A 20,398-nucleotide genomic window follows, 5' to 3' on the forward strand; every position below is an offset into this window, starting at 1 on the left:
AACTGATGCGCGATGCTCTTTAAATCCGGGTCCATTAGCATACGAGATTGTTTCATATGGTTCAACTCCTTCCTTATGTCCAAAACCTTTGATAAATATGCTTAGCAATGATCAAACAATTTAGAACTAATTAAATTTATACCTAATATATCATTTCCTCGTTCTGGATATCCATTGAAAGTTACAGAATGTGAATGGTCTGCTGTCACTAAGATTAATGTATCGTCTCCTACTTTATTTAATGCAGCTTCTACAGCTCTATCTAGCCCAAGAACCTCATGCAAAGCCAAACCAGCAAAATTTTGATGGTGAGCATGATCGATTTTACCACCTTCAACCATCAAGATATAACCGGAACTGTTTTTGCGATCCAAGATTTCGATAGCTTTAACAGTCATTTCAGCAAGAGACGGCTCATCGGTATAATTTCTTAACGCCTCATAAGTCATGTGACTATTAGCAAAAAGGCCTAAACGATAAATAAAAAAAATATTTGTGTACTGATAATATTTTAATTAAATATTATCTCAATTTACCTAGAAGATATTCTGTATTACTTGTGTCAATTTTATTGAGCTCTGTAGCTTTTGTAACGTAGTACGCATGTTTTGTTGGATCAGATTTATTTTTTAACCATAAATATGGTAAATTTAATCCATCCGATCGTGGAAAAGTCTTTTCCATCCCTCCAGTAAAATTATATGGTGGAACAGGCTGATCTTTTATTGTTGCTCCCATTGCGTCACGTCCACCACCTAATATCACCTGTAATGTATATAATTTGATTTTAATTACAACTTGTCATTTTTTTCAAAGAAAACTCACATTAAATTTGTTTCCCGGTTCATCTTCAACCAATTGTCTTGCAATGTCCTTTAAGCTATTCTTATACTCATTTGGAATCGGACTATCACTTTCATAGTCTCTATTTGGTGAGTGAGAATACAATGCTGCAGGTGTTGCGTGTGTTATTCTAGTTGTTGTAACTACACCGGTCCTTTTACCAGCATCTTGACCCCATTTCATGATGGAATAGACTTGTCCTTGAGTCATGCTATCCCCTTTTGCCGTTGAATCTAATCCTAAAACTTTATACTTTGTTTTTACCCCACAAAATAATGCTGTAGCAGTTCCAGCCGAGTCAGGTACTTGTTTATCGGTGTTATATGTCTTAAAAAACAATACCAAACATTGAAAATTTATTGTATTAACGAACAGTCAAATGGCACTTACTTTTGAAAATCCGGTGTGTGGAAAGGAATCCCAAACCAACTCACTTTCTTCTCCAGAAACGTGCTTTTCACGTTGTCCCTTGAAAATTCTTCCAGCAGTGATAGTTTGAATACCCATGCCATCACCGACAAATATTATCACATTTCTAGCAACCGTTCCATCAGGGTTGGTTTGACTAAGTAATTTTTTGAGACGCGCCTCATTATATGAGTTCCAATACTGAGCATCTGAAATAAAGACGAATTTTTGAATTATTTTAAACAATTCACGATTGAATAACAAGGTCTTAACCATAAATTTTATCATAAATTGATTACAGTGTTTGATGTCCATGTACGAACACTCTTCGCGAATATTAGTTTATCGTACATACGGCTATCAAGAAATGTGACTTATTGTAATTTTTGAAAAAACGTGTGCCTTCAGTACACATGCAAAACGTGAAACTTATGTTAGTATTTTTGTTGATATATTATTTAGCTATAAGTAGGACGAAGAGGAATTTATTTTTTTCTTTCAATTTGAATGATTCTAATATACTGATTATGTTAACTGATCATATGAGTCGTGTGATCAAACTTATTAGTAGTTTCGGTTTTGTTTTTCATGTATAAATGTATGAGAAAACTATTCTTTTTCGTGATAATCATCTCGCTTAAAATGCACAAAAATTATTATAAACTTGATGCACTTTTCATTAAGAACTTACTGTAAATTAAATTAGTACTTATATCACAAGTATTCACAAAACACGCTTGATGTGTTATCATCATTTAGAATAATTCGCAGTAGTTTTCTCTCGTTTAAATCCTGTTTCATTTCAATGCAATATCAATAAATACAATTTGAATCCTTTTGAACGAGAATATTATGTCTTAGTTTACATATTTTTGACTAGGTGAAATTGAATTTTTTTTTTTTTAGTAGAAAGTATATCAGTTTGAATAATTTGAATACATTTTTAGAATGATATTGGTTGTAATAAACGATTTTTATCAAAAGTATTGATTCAATCAATATGTGTAATGGGCCTTGACCTTACTTCTGAACTTATTTTATCAAGGTTTTTTATCATCAAAATTATATTTATTTATGTAAATAATACTTTATGTTTTTTTTGCGAATTGTAACAATTGAATACTCACTATCAGCATTGGGTGATTTATATTTAATAGTTGCACCATGGATAATCGTCCAAAAGAAAAATAAACTCAACACAACTCTCAATATCATTTTATATTTTCTTTTTTAAATAAAAGCTGTAAAATGCTAAATTTTATCACAAAATTAAAAGTGAACACGTTTATTTGCTTCAAAGTACAAAAAACGGCTGTATTAATTTTTATAATTTTCAGATCAATTTAACTGATGATCAACTTAATTTGTGCAGAAATTTAGTTTTTTCCATTTTAATATGTTTGTTGATTTAATGTGTTTTTATAAATAATTTAAACATTTTGAAGATGAATCGTAAAGTTTTAATCTTTAAATATTTTGCTTTATATGATATTTTTACGTCTTATCACAACCACTGTCTGTCGCTCACTGAGGTAAATTTTCGAAATTGTTTAATATTTTATGTCGTTATTACCAAATTTATATTGAACTCAACAAAAAAATTTTGCTTCTAACGGGTTGGCGTCAAAACTATGCGTCTCCGAGCATATGTTCCATAGAGAAAAATGATCTACTCGAGTCAGCGCACAATGTTAGCGAAAAAAAATTGACAAAAAAAATTTCACCCAAAATCCTCTTATTACCAAATTTATATAGAATTCAACAAAAAATTTTGCTTCTAACGGGTTGGCGTCAAAACTATGCGTCTCCGAGCATATGTTTCATAGAGAAAAATGATCTACTCGAGTCAGCGCACAATGTTAGCGAAAAAAAAACGCACCCCCAATTTTATTATGTTGCATAAGTTGGTTTTTCAAAAGCACTAAAAAAATTTCTATAATCATAAGATTTTTTATAGTTTTGCAAAACTACAAAACTTAGCACTATAAAGTATGAAATAAAAAAATATATAAAAAAAAAAAAATATAAAAAAATATAAAAAAAAATATAAAAAACTATAAAAAAAATATAAAAAAAAAATTTAAAAAAAATATTTTAAAAAAATAATTAAAAAAAATAATATTAAAAAATGTATTGTTTGAAGTTTTCAACTTCTAAAACAAATTTATATTAAAAAAAATAAAAACAAAAAAAAAACAAACTATTGTTGTTGTTGTTGTTGTTGTTGTTGTTTTTTTTTTTTGGGCAACAGTTTTCAATTTAAGCTTATAAAATACAATAACAAAAACAAAACAATCGTCGAAAGCTTATTAATGTTGATAATGTTGAAAAGAGGTTAATAAAAACCAAGTTTCCAGGTTCAGCACAATTGCCCAAAATTTATATCATTTTGGTCAGTTTGGTAAAAGCTCAGCGAAAATTTTTATTATATGAATGTCTCCCTCTCATAAGGAACTTGTTTCATGCTTTATAGTTTGTTTATTTTCACTTTCCTCGGATTTTACTTGTTTCATACTTTATAGTTTGTTTTTTTTTTTGTTTTTATTTTTTTTAATATAAATTTGTTTTAGAAGTTGAAAACTTCAAACAATACATTTTTTAATATTATTTTTTTTAATTATTTTTTTAAAATATTTTTTTTTAATTTTTTTTTAGATTTTTTTTATATTTTTTTATATTTTTTTTTTATATTTTTTTATATTTTTCCATTTAATTTAATATATTTGAACTTTCGAAAATGTCGATGTCGTCACTTATACACTGAACTACAGACACATTTGGAAACCTTTTTTCAACAACGAGTTGATTAACTGAGACAGTTGTGGAGTACTCATTTTATAAGTGCAAACATTGGGGAGATTAGGACAAGATTAAATAAGTATGGATGAAGTTGATGATCGTATAAAAACGTTATCAGTAAGTGTTTATATTTTGATTTTATTGCCATTATTGTTGTCATTGTGTCGAATTTATTTACCTAGGTATTCTAAAAGTGACATGAGAATTTTTTGAAGTATTACTTGCAAAACTATTACTTTGTATCGTACTCGTGGAAGTGATAAATTTTTAAGAACGTTTTAATATCAATGTTCTTAATCATTCATGCGATAATTCTAAGGTTAATGTCAATGTTTTTTTTTAAATGTTGTATGTAAATATTTTTCATAATAACAATAAAGACTTTTATAGACAAAACAGGCGTTCATATTATGCAAGATGTCATTGTCATTATAATTGTTATCAAAAATGTTCACGTTTTTTATTTTCAGTTGTACTCTTTTGATTTTATAGTAGAAAGTTTATTTTACCTACGTCGTATGTAAAATGTGTCGCTTGTAAAAACAACAAAAATGTCCAGACAATGTATTTAAATTACTTAATTAACCCTAAATCCCTTTATGATCTGATAACATAAGGACTTGACAATCAAGAGACTTCAACGCATGGTAATTGAACGTGATTTCAACCAAATATCAATATTTCTTTTTTACATTGATATTTACCAACACATATACTTTGTAATTATAGAGCTGTTTTATTATCTCAATTTTAGTAGCTTATCACGTCATTAAACTTCAATACAATATGGATCAACAATGATTCGTTACTTTTCAAACAATCCAATACAAAGCGTATAGTACCATAGTACTTGTAGCTGTGTAAAATTAATTTATTGACACTTGTTCATACATAAGTTGTCGTGTTATTATCGTGCCGTCATTAAGTGATAATCATTTCACTTGTATCAAAAAAGACAATGAAGCACGTGAATCAAACGTTTATTTTGATAAAGAAACTTGCTGGCTAAAACATGATTTATTATTTTACTGATTTAATTTAATTCTATTTCATTTTACACTTTAAATGTGTTTAGAATACTTTAGTGTTTCTTGATAAGAATTATCATTTTGTTCTTTTGTAATTATGGTCCAGACCACGCAATGATTCTAAACAATTAAGCAAGATTAAGTATAGAACAAGAGCAACGACATATTGATTGCTTCCTGTATTGTCTAAAAATAAAGATTCAAATCTAATCAATCAGTGATATTTCAAAAAAAAAAAAAGGAAAGACAAACTGTCCGCTTTGTTTAATGGTTGCTCTATTATTAAAATGATATAAATATTTTATGACTGAAATCGTGCGTATAAGTTACTTTAACCCCTTCAAAACGGCTTAAAATATTTCTGGGAGACCTGATTGAATTTCGAAAGCTTACAAACCCACAATATGACGTTCATACAATAAGACATAACGATAACATAACGAATTTTTACATTCAACGTATAAATCGAAATAAAATTTTTGAAATTAATAGCTCCATCTGTTGCTAGTTTTTGTCCATGTCACACAGGTTCTCGTATCGACCACTACGCATATAGGTGGCGCTGTTGTAGTTCCCGTATCGACTACTACGCATATAGGTGGCGCTGTTGTAGTTCCCGTATCGACCACTACGCATATAGGTGGTGCTGTTTTATCACTTTCATTCGTCTCATTTTGTTTTCTCATTGAGTTCTCAGACTTGTTGGATGTTTTGTGATTTAAGTGCGAAAAAAAAGAAAAATAAATAGTTTAAAGCAAAATAGTATAAAATAAAACACATAATAATGTCCAATGCCTTAACACGAGAGCAAAAGCATGACTTATACACGCGAGAACTTGCTATGAGCTTCGAAAGAGACAGTTTATCGGATGCAGAGGTAAATTTTCCTCCTCCTTAAAAAAAAAACCTAGAGAAAAAATGAACAATTCTGTCCTTTTTCGTATTTTCCGCAATGTAGTGAGAAATACAGGAAGAAACAGCATAATAATTTGACGTAATGAAGTTCTACTTCTCGGCTCACAATAAATAAATCACAAAAAATAAATTAAGATACCATAAAAGACAATAAAACGCACTAATACAATTATACACGAATTATTGTCAAAAAACGAAAGCCAGGAATAGTGCAGCACTAATAACTTTTAATTTACGTATATTTAAATATTCAATTACAGGAATTTGACAATGAACAAACACAGCTTCAATACTTCAGAGAAAGGTATCTGTGTGTGCCCTTCTAATATATATTTTTTTTTTGTGATTACTCATCTCTAAAACGCTTTAAATGAATGTTTTTGAATGCAATTAATTATATGATGCACACAATATTAAAAAGTGTTAGTTTATTGGTTCGGAAAAGAGGTGAACAGAACAAAAAAAAAACAAACGTGTTAAACTCAGAACATAACTCAAGAAAAAAAAAATATTATGCAAAACTCTGTGATCAGACACCGTTTTTTTAGTTAATTCTAAAACATTTTTTTACTCCGCTATAATTTATAAAAATAGAAAATGTTCCCGCGCGTACAGAGCATGTTAAGTCTCAATATGAATTCTCTGACCAGCACCTCTGTACCTACATTGTACAATTATTAAAATTATATTGTCGATCTACCTCTCGTACATACATAAATATTTATAAGTTTTGAAAACCAGACTCTTCTATTGAGAAAATTTCACTATAAAAATATAACAGAGACTAGAGCGACTAGGAAAATGCTTATGAAGTTTTCCCTTCAGATTGAATTCAAGAAATAGTTGCTCTTCCTTTTTTTATCGTTGTAAAATGTCAATTATATAGAGAAAATATAGAAATCAACAAGAATCAATAAAAATGGTAGCCTCTATTTATATATTCTGATAAGAATATTCTCGCTAAAGTGTCTTGATATACACTAGAGTATTTCATAAACTAAAACATGCGAATAATTATTTTTTTCAAATTCTCACTAAACGTTTCAATGAGTAAAATTAAGATTGAATAAACGTGAGGGAGAGCAAATTTTGGTAAAAATTGTTAAGAAACCCAGATGTTTTTCTCTCCCTTCCATTCATTCATCATTGTTGTTATACTTTGCTGTATTATACACGCAAAATGCACAAATATGAACAATGACATCATTTTCGCAACAACAAACGTACGACGCTCTTGTTTATGCGTCCATGCGAAGAATTAACGTTGTTTGACTCAAATTTTTTTCTTGTTTCTAATTAACATCTGTTTAATATAATACATGAGTATCCTGTAAACATGACTGTTTATTTTTTAAATAAATATTTTTTATTCAAGGCATTAGTAAGGCAATAGTACACAGACAAGAAAAATTACTAACATAGCACATCATTTGTTTACTCTTGCACAGATCACCATTCAGATTGAGTATTCAACACGTTAACATAAATTATTAAGATTATTATTGACTACTATCGTTTCAGTTTCGTGCAAACATAGAAACTGTTGCTCAAGAACAATCAAATGTAATTTCTCTAATCTAATTTTATCACAAAATTGACCTCATAAAAATGACAACAGTGAAAATAATGACATTGCTTCATGATCAATGATACGTATAGAAGACGAAACAAACAAATTGGATGATAATACATTTGTTTTATTTTGTTACAAAAATCAAAAATAATTCAATAATTTCATTGTCCTTCGAAGCATTAGTCTGGATACACTTAAGAGCATATAAAAGTGAACTTTTCCTCAGAATTTTTAAGCAATCCATATAATTATCGATGTTACTAAAAAAGTCGAAGTCGTATTTGATTATTGTTTGGCCTTACTATTATTTATGATTTTAATTAAGACATTCACTTAGAAACGGCTATAATTACTTTTTTAATTTTTACAGTGACGCACAACTTCTTTGAAAATAATTTGTTTATACTTATTTACACCTAATCATTAAGTCGTTTTTTTAAAGCTGCGGACACAATTAATTTTTTCTATATTATATGTATATTATATGCATATAATATGTATATAATTCGTATATTATATGCATATAATTCGTATATAATTTGTATATTATTCGTATATTATATGCATATCATATGTATATAATTTACATATAATTTATATATAAAAATTTTTTTATTCGAAATATCAAAAATTTGATCTTAAATTGAAGTTGAAATTGCATAAATTGAACAAAAACACTCTTATTAAGTTATTTTTTCATCGATTAATGGTAAAATTTTGAATTTTTAGTATAAAAAAAAATTATATAAAAATTATATGCATATTATATACATATTATATGCATATAATATACAAATAATATACAAATTATATACAAATTATATACGAATTATATGCATATAATATACGAATTATATACATATTATATACATATAATATGCATATAATATAGAAAAAATTAATTGTGTCCGCCACATAAGTAGTTTTCTTTTATTTCATTTTACGTATGTATTATATATTCCTTTTGTATCCAAATCAGAAAATATTGATGTAGGTAAATAAGATTTTCATCTTTTACATCATTTTGTCACGATACAAATATACAAATACATATATTTGTGTTTCTTGCTACAATACGATAATTTGAACAAAAATAAACCCTAAGAATTAAGTTAAAATCTTAAAAATTAAATTAAATTAATTAAATAACTTGTGATGTTCCCTCCAAAGGTTCCAATAAAACACGAGGTTTTTTTTTAATTTTACGAGAATAAACTTTATTTTATTTGACTTGTCGTCACCGCGGTTTGTTCTCAACTACTCAATTTTTCTTAATTCTCTGCCAATGTCAACTGGACCTTCTTGGTCCCAGTTGACATTGGCGCGCGCCTCGGCGCCGTTCATAAAACATTACAAAATCGGCCTTCCTTCGGGGAGGACCGAAGGGGGGGGGGGCCAGTGTCGTCCCTCGCTCGACCTCTATTGTTTCCGCCGGAGGGAGTCACGGCTTCGCTCGACCTCGTTCTTCCGCCGGAGGGAGTCACGGCTACTCTCGACCTCTTTCTTCCGCCGGAGGGAGTCACGGCTAGTCTCGACCTCTTTCTTCCGCCGGAGGGAGTCACGGCTACTCTCGACCTCAATTTTCTAGCCGGAGGGAGTCACGGCGTTGCAGGGCTTTACTGCTGTTCTGCAGCGACCCGTTGGCGGATTCGCTGCCGACGTTTTTTCCTGTCTGCTCGGTACTTTGCCGACCTCTTCCGTTTCGCCACGCACTCGAATTGTGCGTGGCCCGGTTCCCAGCAACGGAAACATACGTCCTTGGGGCGGCGTGGATGTTGGCGTCTTGGCTCGCGGTTCTCGCGTCGGTATACCCACGGTCGTGGTCCTGAGTGTTGTTGCGGGACTACCGCCACTGACTGTACCGGGCATGGGCGATAGCGTCGACAATCGCCCGGCGGAAAGCGTTCATCCGGATCTTCCTCCATGTCTTCGGGCTCATCGCCGTCGTTGTGCTCGGCCCAATTCTCGAGGTCGTCGTTCTGTTCGATACTCAGGGCCTGCTCCTCCTGGTTGGGAGCCTCGTATTCGTCCAAGCCTTCGAAAGCTTCGCCCTGGTTGATGAGCGGGGCTTGCTCCTCCGGAGTCATAGGCTCGTGTTCGCGCGAACCTTCGAGGTGTCCATCCTGTTCTGTGATCGTGGTATTTTCATCCGCGGCCGGGGGCGCGCTTTGTTCTGTGGGTGCGTGGGCGGCTTCCAGCTCAGCGTCGCTCTCCCCTAGGGCTTCGTTAATCCGCTGCGTGATCTCTGCCACGTCCTCGTCCGTTAGCGGATCTGTTTCAATATCCAGGACGTCGCTTTCCCCGCCACTTTGCTCGTCGCTCTCGGCTTTTTCTTCCTCGATCCGGGCCAACGCCATTTGTCGGTTTCGGTAAGTTTGGATGGATATGCGCTCGGGTCGCCGCGCGTTCTTTTGGGCGTCAGTCTGGAATATGTAATCGGAGAGCGGGGCGGCTACCTCGTAGAATTCCGTAAACAGTAGCGACGTCAGCTTAAAGAATCTCGCGGTGGATCCCAGGCGGCCGCGCGTAAACCAGCCCGCCCTAGCGTGCACTAGGGCTAATTTGGCGACCACGGTGATATCTAGGGGATTGCTCGCGTTAAGGACTTCTTGAGTCGTCTCGCCCACCAACTGAGCAAGGCTTGCTTCCTCGAATAGGTAGTCCGTGAAACTGAGCTTTTTCACCGGCATCCCGTGGGGATCATCGAGTAGGACTTGATTTGCTCGAACGGTCAACCACTCGCGCGGCTCTTGGATGTTGGGTGATATTAATGTCTCTCCCCGCCTCTCAACCTCATCACGGAGCAGGGTAATGTTTAGTCGGTAACAGTCGGCCACCAATCGATCGCTTGCCTTCTGAAACAAATAGAAAGAGAGTCGTGATTAACGCAAGGAAGGCAAGTTTGTCACTCGGTTAATTAATTTTTTTTCAGATCGTTGGCGTGTATTTTGATGGCTGGTTTGCCGTCGCATGCCACGGAGTACGTTTGCGGCCCCAACCTGCGAATTATTGTTCCCGGCAAGTATTTCGGAAGTAATTTCTGCGATATTTGGGCGCCAGCATTAGAAAGCTGCCTATTTCGTACCCACACCCTTTCGCCCTCTTGAAAAACCACATCTTTGCGGCCTCTGTTATAGAGAGCTGCAAATTTCTGTTGCGCCCTCGACATATTTTCCTTGACTTCCTGTCTCAGTCTGTCGAATTGGGCTCGCAGATCTTCTGCCGTCGTCTGGTTGCGCGTGCCGCTTCTCACCACTCGTTCGTACTCTGAGCCGAACATTCGAGGGTGTTGACCGAACACAACCAGAAATGGTGATTTTTTTGTTGTCTCGTTCAAGGTGGAATTTATCGCCCATTGGAGGTTGGGAAGGTTTTCGTCCCATCTGTCCTGGGCTACGTTATTCTCCAGCACCATTGCTCGTATTGCTGTGCTCAACGTTCGGATGTACCTCTCGCAAGGATTTGCTTGCGAGTGGTACGCCGGTATTGTCCAGTGTTTGATGTGCCGTCGCGATAACAACTCCTTCATCTCTCTTCCGATGAGGGGTCGGAAGTTGTCCGTTATTATCGTTTGTGGGCAACCAAAACGCCCGAACACCTCAAGTTCCAACACCTGAACGACTTGCTGCGCCCTTGCGTTACGGCAAGGGCTTAGAATAACGAATTTCGTGAAAATGTCAACTATTACCAACAAGTACCGGTTTCCCTTTCGGCTTCGCGTGGTGGGACCCCAATGATCGAGTGCAAGCATTTCAAAAGGGCTCTCTGGCGACCTACTCGCAATCATTGGGACCCGCGTTCCTCGCGTCGCCGCTTTAGCGGCCTTGCAGACAACGCATCTTCGAATGACCTCCGCGACGGTCGACCTCATACCGGGCCAGAAGTACCGCCGCCTTATCCAGTCGAAGCATTTGTTCACTCCGAAGTGGCACAGTTCTCGGTGTATGCGTAAGACTAGTGCTTGGCGGCTCGGCTCTGGGATGTATTCCTTCCATATATAGGACGCCGCACCAACCTCATCTCGAGTTTGGCAATATTGGTAAATAGTTGAACCCGTCGCCCGAAAATTGCTGAAGTCTTGGGGTCGACTTTGTAGTCTGTCTAGCATGTCCCTTTGGAAGGAATCTAGTTGCGCCACGCCGATCGCCGATATGGCTCGGCTCAAAGCGTCTGGCACTACGGATTCCCTCCCTGATCGATGTTTGATGTCTAGATCGTAGTTGTTGAGCTCCATCACCCACCGCGAGAGTTTCCCATGACCGTCGGCATGTATGGTCCGTATATGCGTAAGGGCTTTTGCGTCGGTCACTACTGTGAAGCGCCGTCCCCACAGGTAATGACGAAAATGCTTTATCGCCAACAAGACCGCTGCTGCTTCCTTAGCTGTGGCTCCCAACCTTTTCTCCGCATCCGCCCATTTCTTGGAAAAATACGCGATAACCACTTCATTGCCGTCTTGTATTTGGCCGAGAGCGGCGCCTGCGGCGACATCGGATGCGTCTGTCTGGAGTTGGAATTCCAAATCAAAATTTGGGTTCGCCACGACCGGAGTAGTGGTCATGGCTCTTTTCAGCTCCTGGAAGGCCGTCTCTCGGCGCTCGCACCAATGGAAGGGCGCATTTTTTTTCAGCAGGTCCGTCAAGGGCGCCGCGATACCCGAGTAGTTTTTTATTAGGCGTCGATAATAGCCGGTGAGCCCCAAAAATCTCCTCAATTCCTTCAGGGTACGGGGTCGAGCATATTCCGTCATCGCTGATACCTTGTCGGGGTCTGCGCTCAACCCTTCGCTGCTTATTATGTATCCCAGAAATTTCACGGATTTCGCAAAAAACACTGATTTTGCTACGTTCAAGGTCAACTTGGCGTTCGAAAGCCGCTTTCCTACTTCAGCTATTAGCCTCAGCATTTCCTCCGCCGTATCCGCCACGATGAGGATATCGTCTACATAAACGTAGACGTTCCTACTTAAATCATGGCCTAGCGCCAGATCCATCAGTCGACACTGCGTGGCGGGGGCGTTGCAGAGGCCAAAGGGCATGACCTTATATTCATAAAGTCCTCGCCCTGGCACTGCAAATGCCGTCAGTTGCTGTGCTGATGCGAATTGTCCCTTTTTCTGCTCTCCGCAGAGCGGCACCTGCCAAAACGCCTTGCTTAAGTCTAGGCTAGTCAAGAAATTGACTTTTGACAGCCTTGCCAGCAGCCTGGGAACATTTGGAACTGGGTATCGGTCCTTCACCGTTATCTCGTTCAGCCTCCGACTATCAAGGCAGAGGCGTATTGTTCCGTCTGGTTTTTTCACTGGCACAATGGGCGAACAAACCGGTGAACAGCTCGGTCCTATTATCCCTTGTTGAAGCATCTCGTCGATCTGTTCACCGATTTTTCGTTCCATTATCGGTGAAAACAGATACGGTCGCACATAAAATGGTTTCGCCCCCTCAATCAGTGTGATTGTGTGGGCCAATAAGTTTGTTCGCCCTATTCTTCCCTTTTGAGGGCAGGGCAGAGACCTAACCACGTCATACAGCCTCCATTTCAAGTCATCGTCCAATTTTATCTCGCATTTGTAATTTAGGGGTTCGTCGTATATTCTATTAATCGCCGCCACCTTTCGTGTCGCTATTTGCAGGCCGGCTGGCTCGAAGAAGTCGATGCCAAGAATTAAATCCTCACTTTGGTTTTCGGTGATTATGGTGGGATGGGTGAACCGCCTAGAATTTACGACATATGTTATGTCGAGAATTCCCAGGCTTCTGATTGGTGAGTCATTTGCCGTTGTCAAGTTGACGTTAGAGCGCTGACTTTTCTTCTTATATTTTGCAATAAGAGGGCACATCCGCTTTATGGTCACTGACGAGCCGCTGTCCACCAATCCCGCGATTTTTGTGTTGAATAATTTCACCCGTAGTCTTGGCCGCGGATCACTTTTGGCTTGGATATTTGGCAAAGCAGCCAAAGTCCAGCCCTCGTCTCCGCGTGTCTTCTTCTTGTGGGGTATGACGCTTCGAGGATCCGTTAACGGGATCCTCCTCGCCCGTTTCCCGGACAGGCTCTTGCGAAGTGCCCTGGCTTCCCACACTGATAACATTTAAGCTCCACTCGACCTTCAACCCGACGCGCATTTGCAAAAGGCGCACGGTTTCCGTTGTGAGTATTCGCGAGACGATGGGGACGAAGGAAATCTTGAGTCAGGGAGTTGCGACGTTGGAATTGGCCCCCTTCCTTTCCGCGTGCCGAGAAGTCGCCTGAATCTCGATTCTCTTCGAAGCCCACCTTTGGTCCATCGGCGATGCAGGATGAGCGATCTCTCTCGGGTACTGTTTGAGGTGATTCGCGACTCGACGTCGTTCCCAGCAAATTTTCTGCTCTTATGGCGGCTCTTCGGAGGTCCTCCAACCGCCGGATGTTCCACCCGCCCGCCAAGGCTTGACGTAAGGGCAAATTGAGGCCTTTGATCGCTATGTCCACCTTCTCTTCCTCCGGCAGCGCACGTCGCAGACTTCTAAATAGCATATCTAGGCGTGTTATGAACACTGACGCGCTAGAATGTCCTTGCCTTTTCGCGAAGATTCGCCGCATCGTATCACTGTCTGAGCCCGAGCCTACACAGACTTGGGCCAATTCGCTCACGAGATCATCCCACGTGTTGATGTGATCCGCTGTGGCGAGGTAATCGGCTACGTCTCCTTCGAACAAGTGCATTTTGTTTAATAGGAGCTCTTGGTCGGTTGTGCCGTGCGTGCGTGCCATTTGTTTCACGGTCATGAGGAAACGTGGCAATTCCTCTTCGTTCCCCGAGAATTTCGCCACCGCCCACTTATGAATTGGCAATCCCTTTGATCGTGCTGGCTCACACCTGGTCTCGCCCCGCTGTCGTTCTAAGCGTAGGGCTTTTTCGATGGTGTCTATGCGCCTTTGGTTTTCTAATCGTACTTGGGTAACCATTTGTTCACACATTTTCGCAATTTCCGCCCTCGACATCACACCATCGATAGGGCTGCACGACGTAGACGCATGACATTCATTGCCTTTTCCGCCCAATTCGTCTGAATTGTTGCCTTTTTTCTCTTCATTCGCGCCCTGTCGCGTCCGACCTTGGGCATTCTCTATTTCTTCGCGCGCGCGTTGCTCTCTCACAACGATCTCTGTGTTAGATTGTCGTGTGGCGCCCAGCTCTGCCGAGCTTTGGGCTTCCGGACACTCTTCATGTCCCATGTTTGAGAGGTAGCTCCTCAATTCGGACACCAATTGTTCCCCCGGATCCCGGGTTGTGGAGGGCATGTCCTCCAGCAGGACCAGAAGGTCCGCTGACGCACCCTCCGTCGCCTCCGCCTCCCCGGCGAGTGGCGTTGGAACCCGATGCTTTCCCAGAGTTGGCGTCGAGGCGTTTTCCGGCTCAATAGGCCGGAACCCGGCATGCCCAGCCTCCAGCGTGCTCAGCAGCCTCGACGCTTCTCTCGCCATGCCCTCGAAGAGCAATTGGCATTTGGGATCTAACGCCACGTTCCTTTGAAGCCTCATTGTCAGCACGCGTACTCGCGACAATATCGCCCTACGCGCACTTGCGTACCGCGGGGCAAAGGCTAGTTCTAACTTCACTTCCTCCAGTAGGTCGTGGCATTCCGCCGCCTCCCTTTCCGGATCCATCTGGGAGACGGCAATAGAACTCAGCATGGATATGCCGTGAATGGCTTCCTCTTTAAGGGCCCGCTTGAGCCGCCGGCGACGTGATTCCACGTCGACTGGCACTCGCACATCCCTAATTCTTAGCTCGTACGACACCTCCTCACCCGTCAAATGATCCACCTCTACTTCCAGGTATCTTTTGTCATTAGTGATACTTGGATTTAACTAAAAAAAATGACATGATAAAAAAAATGCGACATTTTAGACAAAATAATCCCATAAAATGACCGGCCTTCACACTGCACAGGACACACAAAACACACAAAACACCAAACAAACTTTTTCATAAAAACAAATCCCGCGTGGTCACATAAAAAACATTATCGCGCGTCCTCATGAATTTGAAGGACCTCTTTGCCTTCCTTGGAGACATGGCTATGTCTCATCCATGTATTTTCGCCCAAAATTCCCACATTCTGGGCTTTTTTCCTCCAATTTCCGACTTCTTAGCACGTGTGTTGCTCAGCACTCGTGGTTCCGTACCGCCAACCTGTTCTTTGGCTTTCCTGCACGACACACACGTACGTAGCGCGATAACACAAAGACCGCATGTCGAGCGTAAAAATCTAAATTTCGCCCTCCTTTTTTTCCCTTTTTTTTTTTCTTTTTTTTTTGATTTGGCTGGGCTTTTTTTTGCACGATTTTATTTCTTTTTTTTTTTTTCTTCACATTTTTCTTTCACTAAAAAATCTTTCCTTTCATATATGGTCACGAACATTGGACGAATATGTTGCTATGTTGAATGGTCAAAATGACGCGAATCCACTAAAAAAGGGCAATGACATTATATCGCTCAATGACACTGTTGTTGTCCCTGTGAAATCAGCATGGCAAGGCAAATCCTTTTTGGTTCCATACATAATGGCCCACACTTGCACAAATTGGTGGAACTTTGCCCGCAAGATAACCATCACTGCAGAGTCATTTAATGAGCGAGACACATTTAAACAAAAATATATAAGTTACTACTGCTTCACTCGTGCATCGACTGTCATAATTAAAGGAACATACAAGAATGTGCTTCTTGTCATAACTGACTCAAACCGCTCGTCATTTGGCACCGCAGGCTTTAAACTCAACTCACTTCCCGGGATTGCAGCCACCCGTGATGGCTATGCTGACTTTGCAAAGGTATGTCACACATGGCTTGGACGTCACTCAGATGCAAAGTTTAGTCCACTTGGAACTTGGGAAGATACACTGAATGCATACCGCCATATGTGTCACACAGTTGGGCCGAACGACCTGATGCGCCGTATGTTGGTGATGTGCGCAGAACTTTCAACATCATATTTTGCTGGCTGGAGAACATATACAGACGGTAGCGGCACAAAAGAAGTGACAAAAACCGTTGAAGTTGTGAACCTGATCGAGAGTGATGGCGACTCTGATAGTGACTTAAGTGAACCTGAAGAGACACCTGATATACCAGAGGGACTCAAAAGAAGGTTCCGATCAAAGGCAGGTAAACGGTATACAGACGTGGGAAATCATAGGACAATCGTAATGATGAGGAAGGCAACTGAAACAATGCGAAGAACAGTTGAAAGATCAAAAACCACTCTTGAATTGGTGCGGAGAAATTTTGAAAGTTTGAGCGCTGATTATAATAAGACGATGGCCAGATTGAAGGAGATGCGGTCACGTGAAAGACTTCTACGGCGCAGAGTTGAATATTTGAACAATGAAGATGATATCGCCGTTCTTGAGGAGCAAGAGGTTTTCACGGGTGTATTCGCCACGATGACTTTAGAAGACGCCACATCAAAATTGAAAGATATAGAAAGCGACATACTTGCGTTTGAGCTCGAGAATGATACTTTGTTTGAAAACTATAGTTCAGCATGTGACACTCTCGATTCTCATAAAGAACTTGTTGGGATATATGAACGGCAACTTGATGAAATGATGGATGAGTTTGACACTGCCACAAAGAATGGCATTGGCGCAGATGAGCCGATGATTGGACCATACGTTTTCAATAATAACGCAACAAGCAAAATGGAGATCATTGGTGAGACGCCTGACATTGCGGACCTCACAACAACTCAGAGGCAAAAGATTGTGCGCGCACACAGTGCATGGAGATATTCACCACTTGGCAGACTTCAGCAAACAAGTGTGACAACAAAAACTGCATCAACGAACCCCGCATTCGGTGTCATTTCTAGAGAGACTGACCAATACAATTTGTGTGAGGCAAATCCAATGTTCAGAGTTCTCGCTCACTGTGATATATTCAAGATATCACAAAACTGTGACACAGAAGGTTTTTCATTTGCTTTCGACATGGCAAACTTCATAATGGGGAGCAGTGTACTGTTAGCCGCCGCAGCTAACATTATGTACTTGCAAATTGGCGTTACACTACCTGATTTCAACATGATATCAGATGATTGGCATGCTATTGACCCACAAACCTTCGACATATTGGCACCATTAACGAGGAACTTTTGCATTAGTGAGTTCGCGACATCATACAGAACAACAGATGCTGATGACTGGTTTGCTGACATACAAGCAGTAATTGGAATCACAAAGGCAGAATTAACCACATGGTATTCGCTGTACTTACCATGGTGGTTTGTGAATTCAATGATCGAAAAATTCAGCCCAGAAGGAGCGTATACATCAGTTATCGCAAATCACACATCAACACTCCCTGTCGGCGACGACCCGTATGGAATCACTGGGATGCAGGGCTATCTGATTGATGTTAACTGTAACCCATTTGATTTATCATACTGGACAGCAACACGCGCGTATGAACGCACCGTGAAACACTCATATGTGGGTTTCTTTGCAATATATTTGCCTAGTGCTCACCAAAACAATATGGAATGTAACTATGTGGGATGGAACGCATGGAGGTTTGGTGATAACGGTACCCGATTTACCAAAAATGGTAAAAAATCAAAACAACTAGAAAACTGGGACAAGGGAGTTGTCGAACTTAACTGTATTGTATTCCCCTTCTCTCGCGCGTACATGTTGCAGGGTAACCCTAAGGCATTTGTCACTGTTCTCAATAGGCAACCAGACACTGGAAAACGTTCAACCCAGCTTACTGTGAGACCTATTGTATGGCCAGATCCTAAGTTACTTGACTGGCTCGGTCACGGGTTGCTCAAAATAGCACCTGATCTGTTTACTGGTAACTGGATCGGTGCAATAACTAAGGGTGTTGGTCATGTGGCTAGTGGTATTATCGACTGGGCTTCACAAAAACTGAAGGAGACAGACGCCCACGATGGTGACCATGGTGATCACCAGAAGACCTTTCTTGATTAACACAAGCAATATACGCATACGTGGTGATGCGTTGATTGGATTGCTGACAAAAATACACCACGAATATCCTCAGCATATTTTCAAGCATATGGTGTACGGAGCCACGGAGAGAGAAATCAACAAATTGTCATCGTTATCACAATCAATTGTACAAACAACACGAGATTTTTTAAAAAATTTACAAAGAGAAATAGATGCATTGGACGTATACGAAAACACTCTAGTTGGAATGTATCGTTCAGTGAGATATTCAGAAACCGAATCAATACGCAAAACAAATTATGGATTAACATTATATACACCAAACACAGCTATGATTTCCGAGTTCCGTAATCAACTCAAATACTATACATCATATTATGACATAAACACCCGATATAGACATAATTTCCAGGCCGAACAATTGGAAAAACTGCAGAGATGCAGAATGAGCATTAACCAGAACACAGGAGTCAAAGGTGGTTCAACGTTTTCAAAGCCGTTAAATATGCACATTGGATATGTTAACCAACTTCAAAACGATGTATTCACCAAGAACTACACAAAAGTAATCGTGAGCGCAGTTAATATCATCATAAACTTCATTGGTCAATCATCACTTTATGTGATTTTGGATGATGTAATACGCAAATACTTGTCTGAGATTGACGATTTAACATTTGGATATAGCTATGAATCCCAGGCTATATCCCAGATTGTCACGAATTTCCATGGTTTGTCAACCGTTGGTGGCCCCAGGGGTTGGGTCGACAGTGACATAATTGAATTGATTGACGACTGGATATCGAAAGACCATTGTAAAGGTGATTACGATGGGCATCGTTTTGCGGAGAATTTTTTCGCGAATAAGATTAATGAATGGTCGAAAACACGGAAAACGCATTCCAAGCTCACATTTAAAGAATTCTGCTCAGACCCAATGCGATGGGCTACTTCTGGTGGCGCTCCGAAAGTCAAGGTAGGAGACGAAGAGATACGATCAAAATGGGCATGGGCCCTTGATACACTTCAAAAAACATCTGATGTTCCATTGGCTGCAAGTGAGTTGACAAATTTGGCACGGGTGGCATTGAAAGAAGAGAAGAAAACACGCACCGTAATAACAACGCCATTGTTGAGTTACTTGCGCCAATGTTACATGTTGTACATACTTGGCCCTCCTCCACTAAACTCCACTGTAGCAGACAGATCGCTCGTTGAATATCTGGCCCGCAGTAATTGTAAATATTATATGAGTGTTGATGCTTCTAAATTCGATCATAACATAACAAAAAAACAGGTTCTAAAGTTTTTTGAACTTATTCGTGATACTTGTCCGGAGCTTGAAGACATTGTTAATGACGAAATAGATCACATACAGCATTTACGTGTCACTTGGAATGACAAAGACTGGGAATACAACAACGGATTACTCAGTGGATGGAGAATAACGTCAATATTTGGCAGTATGTACACTTGTGGACTTGCTGAATACGTAAAAGAGAAGACTGGCATCCCCTTCAACTACATAACTCAAGGGGACGACATAATATTTTTCACTAATTATAAAATCGATTCTCACCAAGTGATAAAATGTTGCGAATCATATGGTATTGACACAAATGAAGAAAAGACCCACTTTGGTGAATTTGGTGAATTCTTGAAATATAGGTACTCCCAGGATTATATATGTGGGTACTCTGCTAGGAATGTAAGATCGCTTTATCTAGCCAACCCGTGGCTCGACACTTCTATAGATGTTGATCCTCAGGCATTGTCTGGACGTTGGGCATCATATTTCTCAAGACTGATGATGTCATGCAACAAGTCATTTTCACAACAGCATGAAACATCAAGAATTAATGTTATCACC

At 39.4% G+C, this 20,398-nt stretch overlaps 1 protein-coding gene across 1 annotated transcript; it reads right to left on the minus strand.

The window, feature by feature from the left end:
* Positions 1 to 6: 6 nt before the first annotated feature.
* LOC134833687 (alkaline phosphatase 4-like) lies at positions 7 to 2,785 on the minus strand (the record flags this gene model as incomplete). The annotated part of the gene is made up of 6 exons (XM_063848100.1): positions 2,379 to 2,785; positions 1,234 to 1,460; positions 826 to 1,170; positions 537 to 765; positions 143 to 469; positions 7 to 86 (listed from the first exon to the last, which is right to left on the minus strand). Coding segments are annotated over exons 1-6 (1,296 nt in total), but the record flags the coding sequence as incomplete, so codon positions are not given.
* Between the last annotated feature and the right edge of the window lie 17,613 nt (positions 2,786 to 20,398).

The sequence above is a fragment of the Culicoides brevitarsis genome, chromosome 3 (assembly GCF_036172545.1).
Source record: "Culicoides brevitarsis isolate CSIRO-B50_1 chromosome 3, AGI_CSIRO_Cbre_v1, whole genome shotgun sequence".
NCBI lineage: Eukaryota > Metazoa > Arthropoda > Insecta > Diptera > Ceratopogonidae > Culicoides > Culicoides brevitarsis.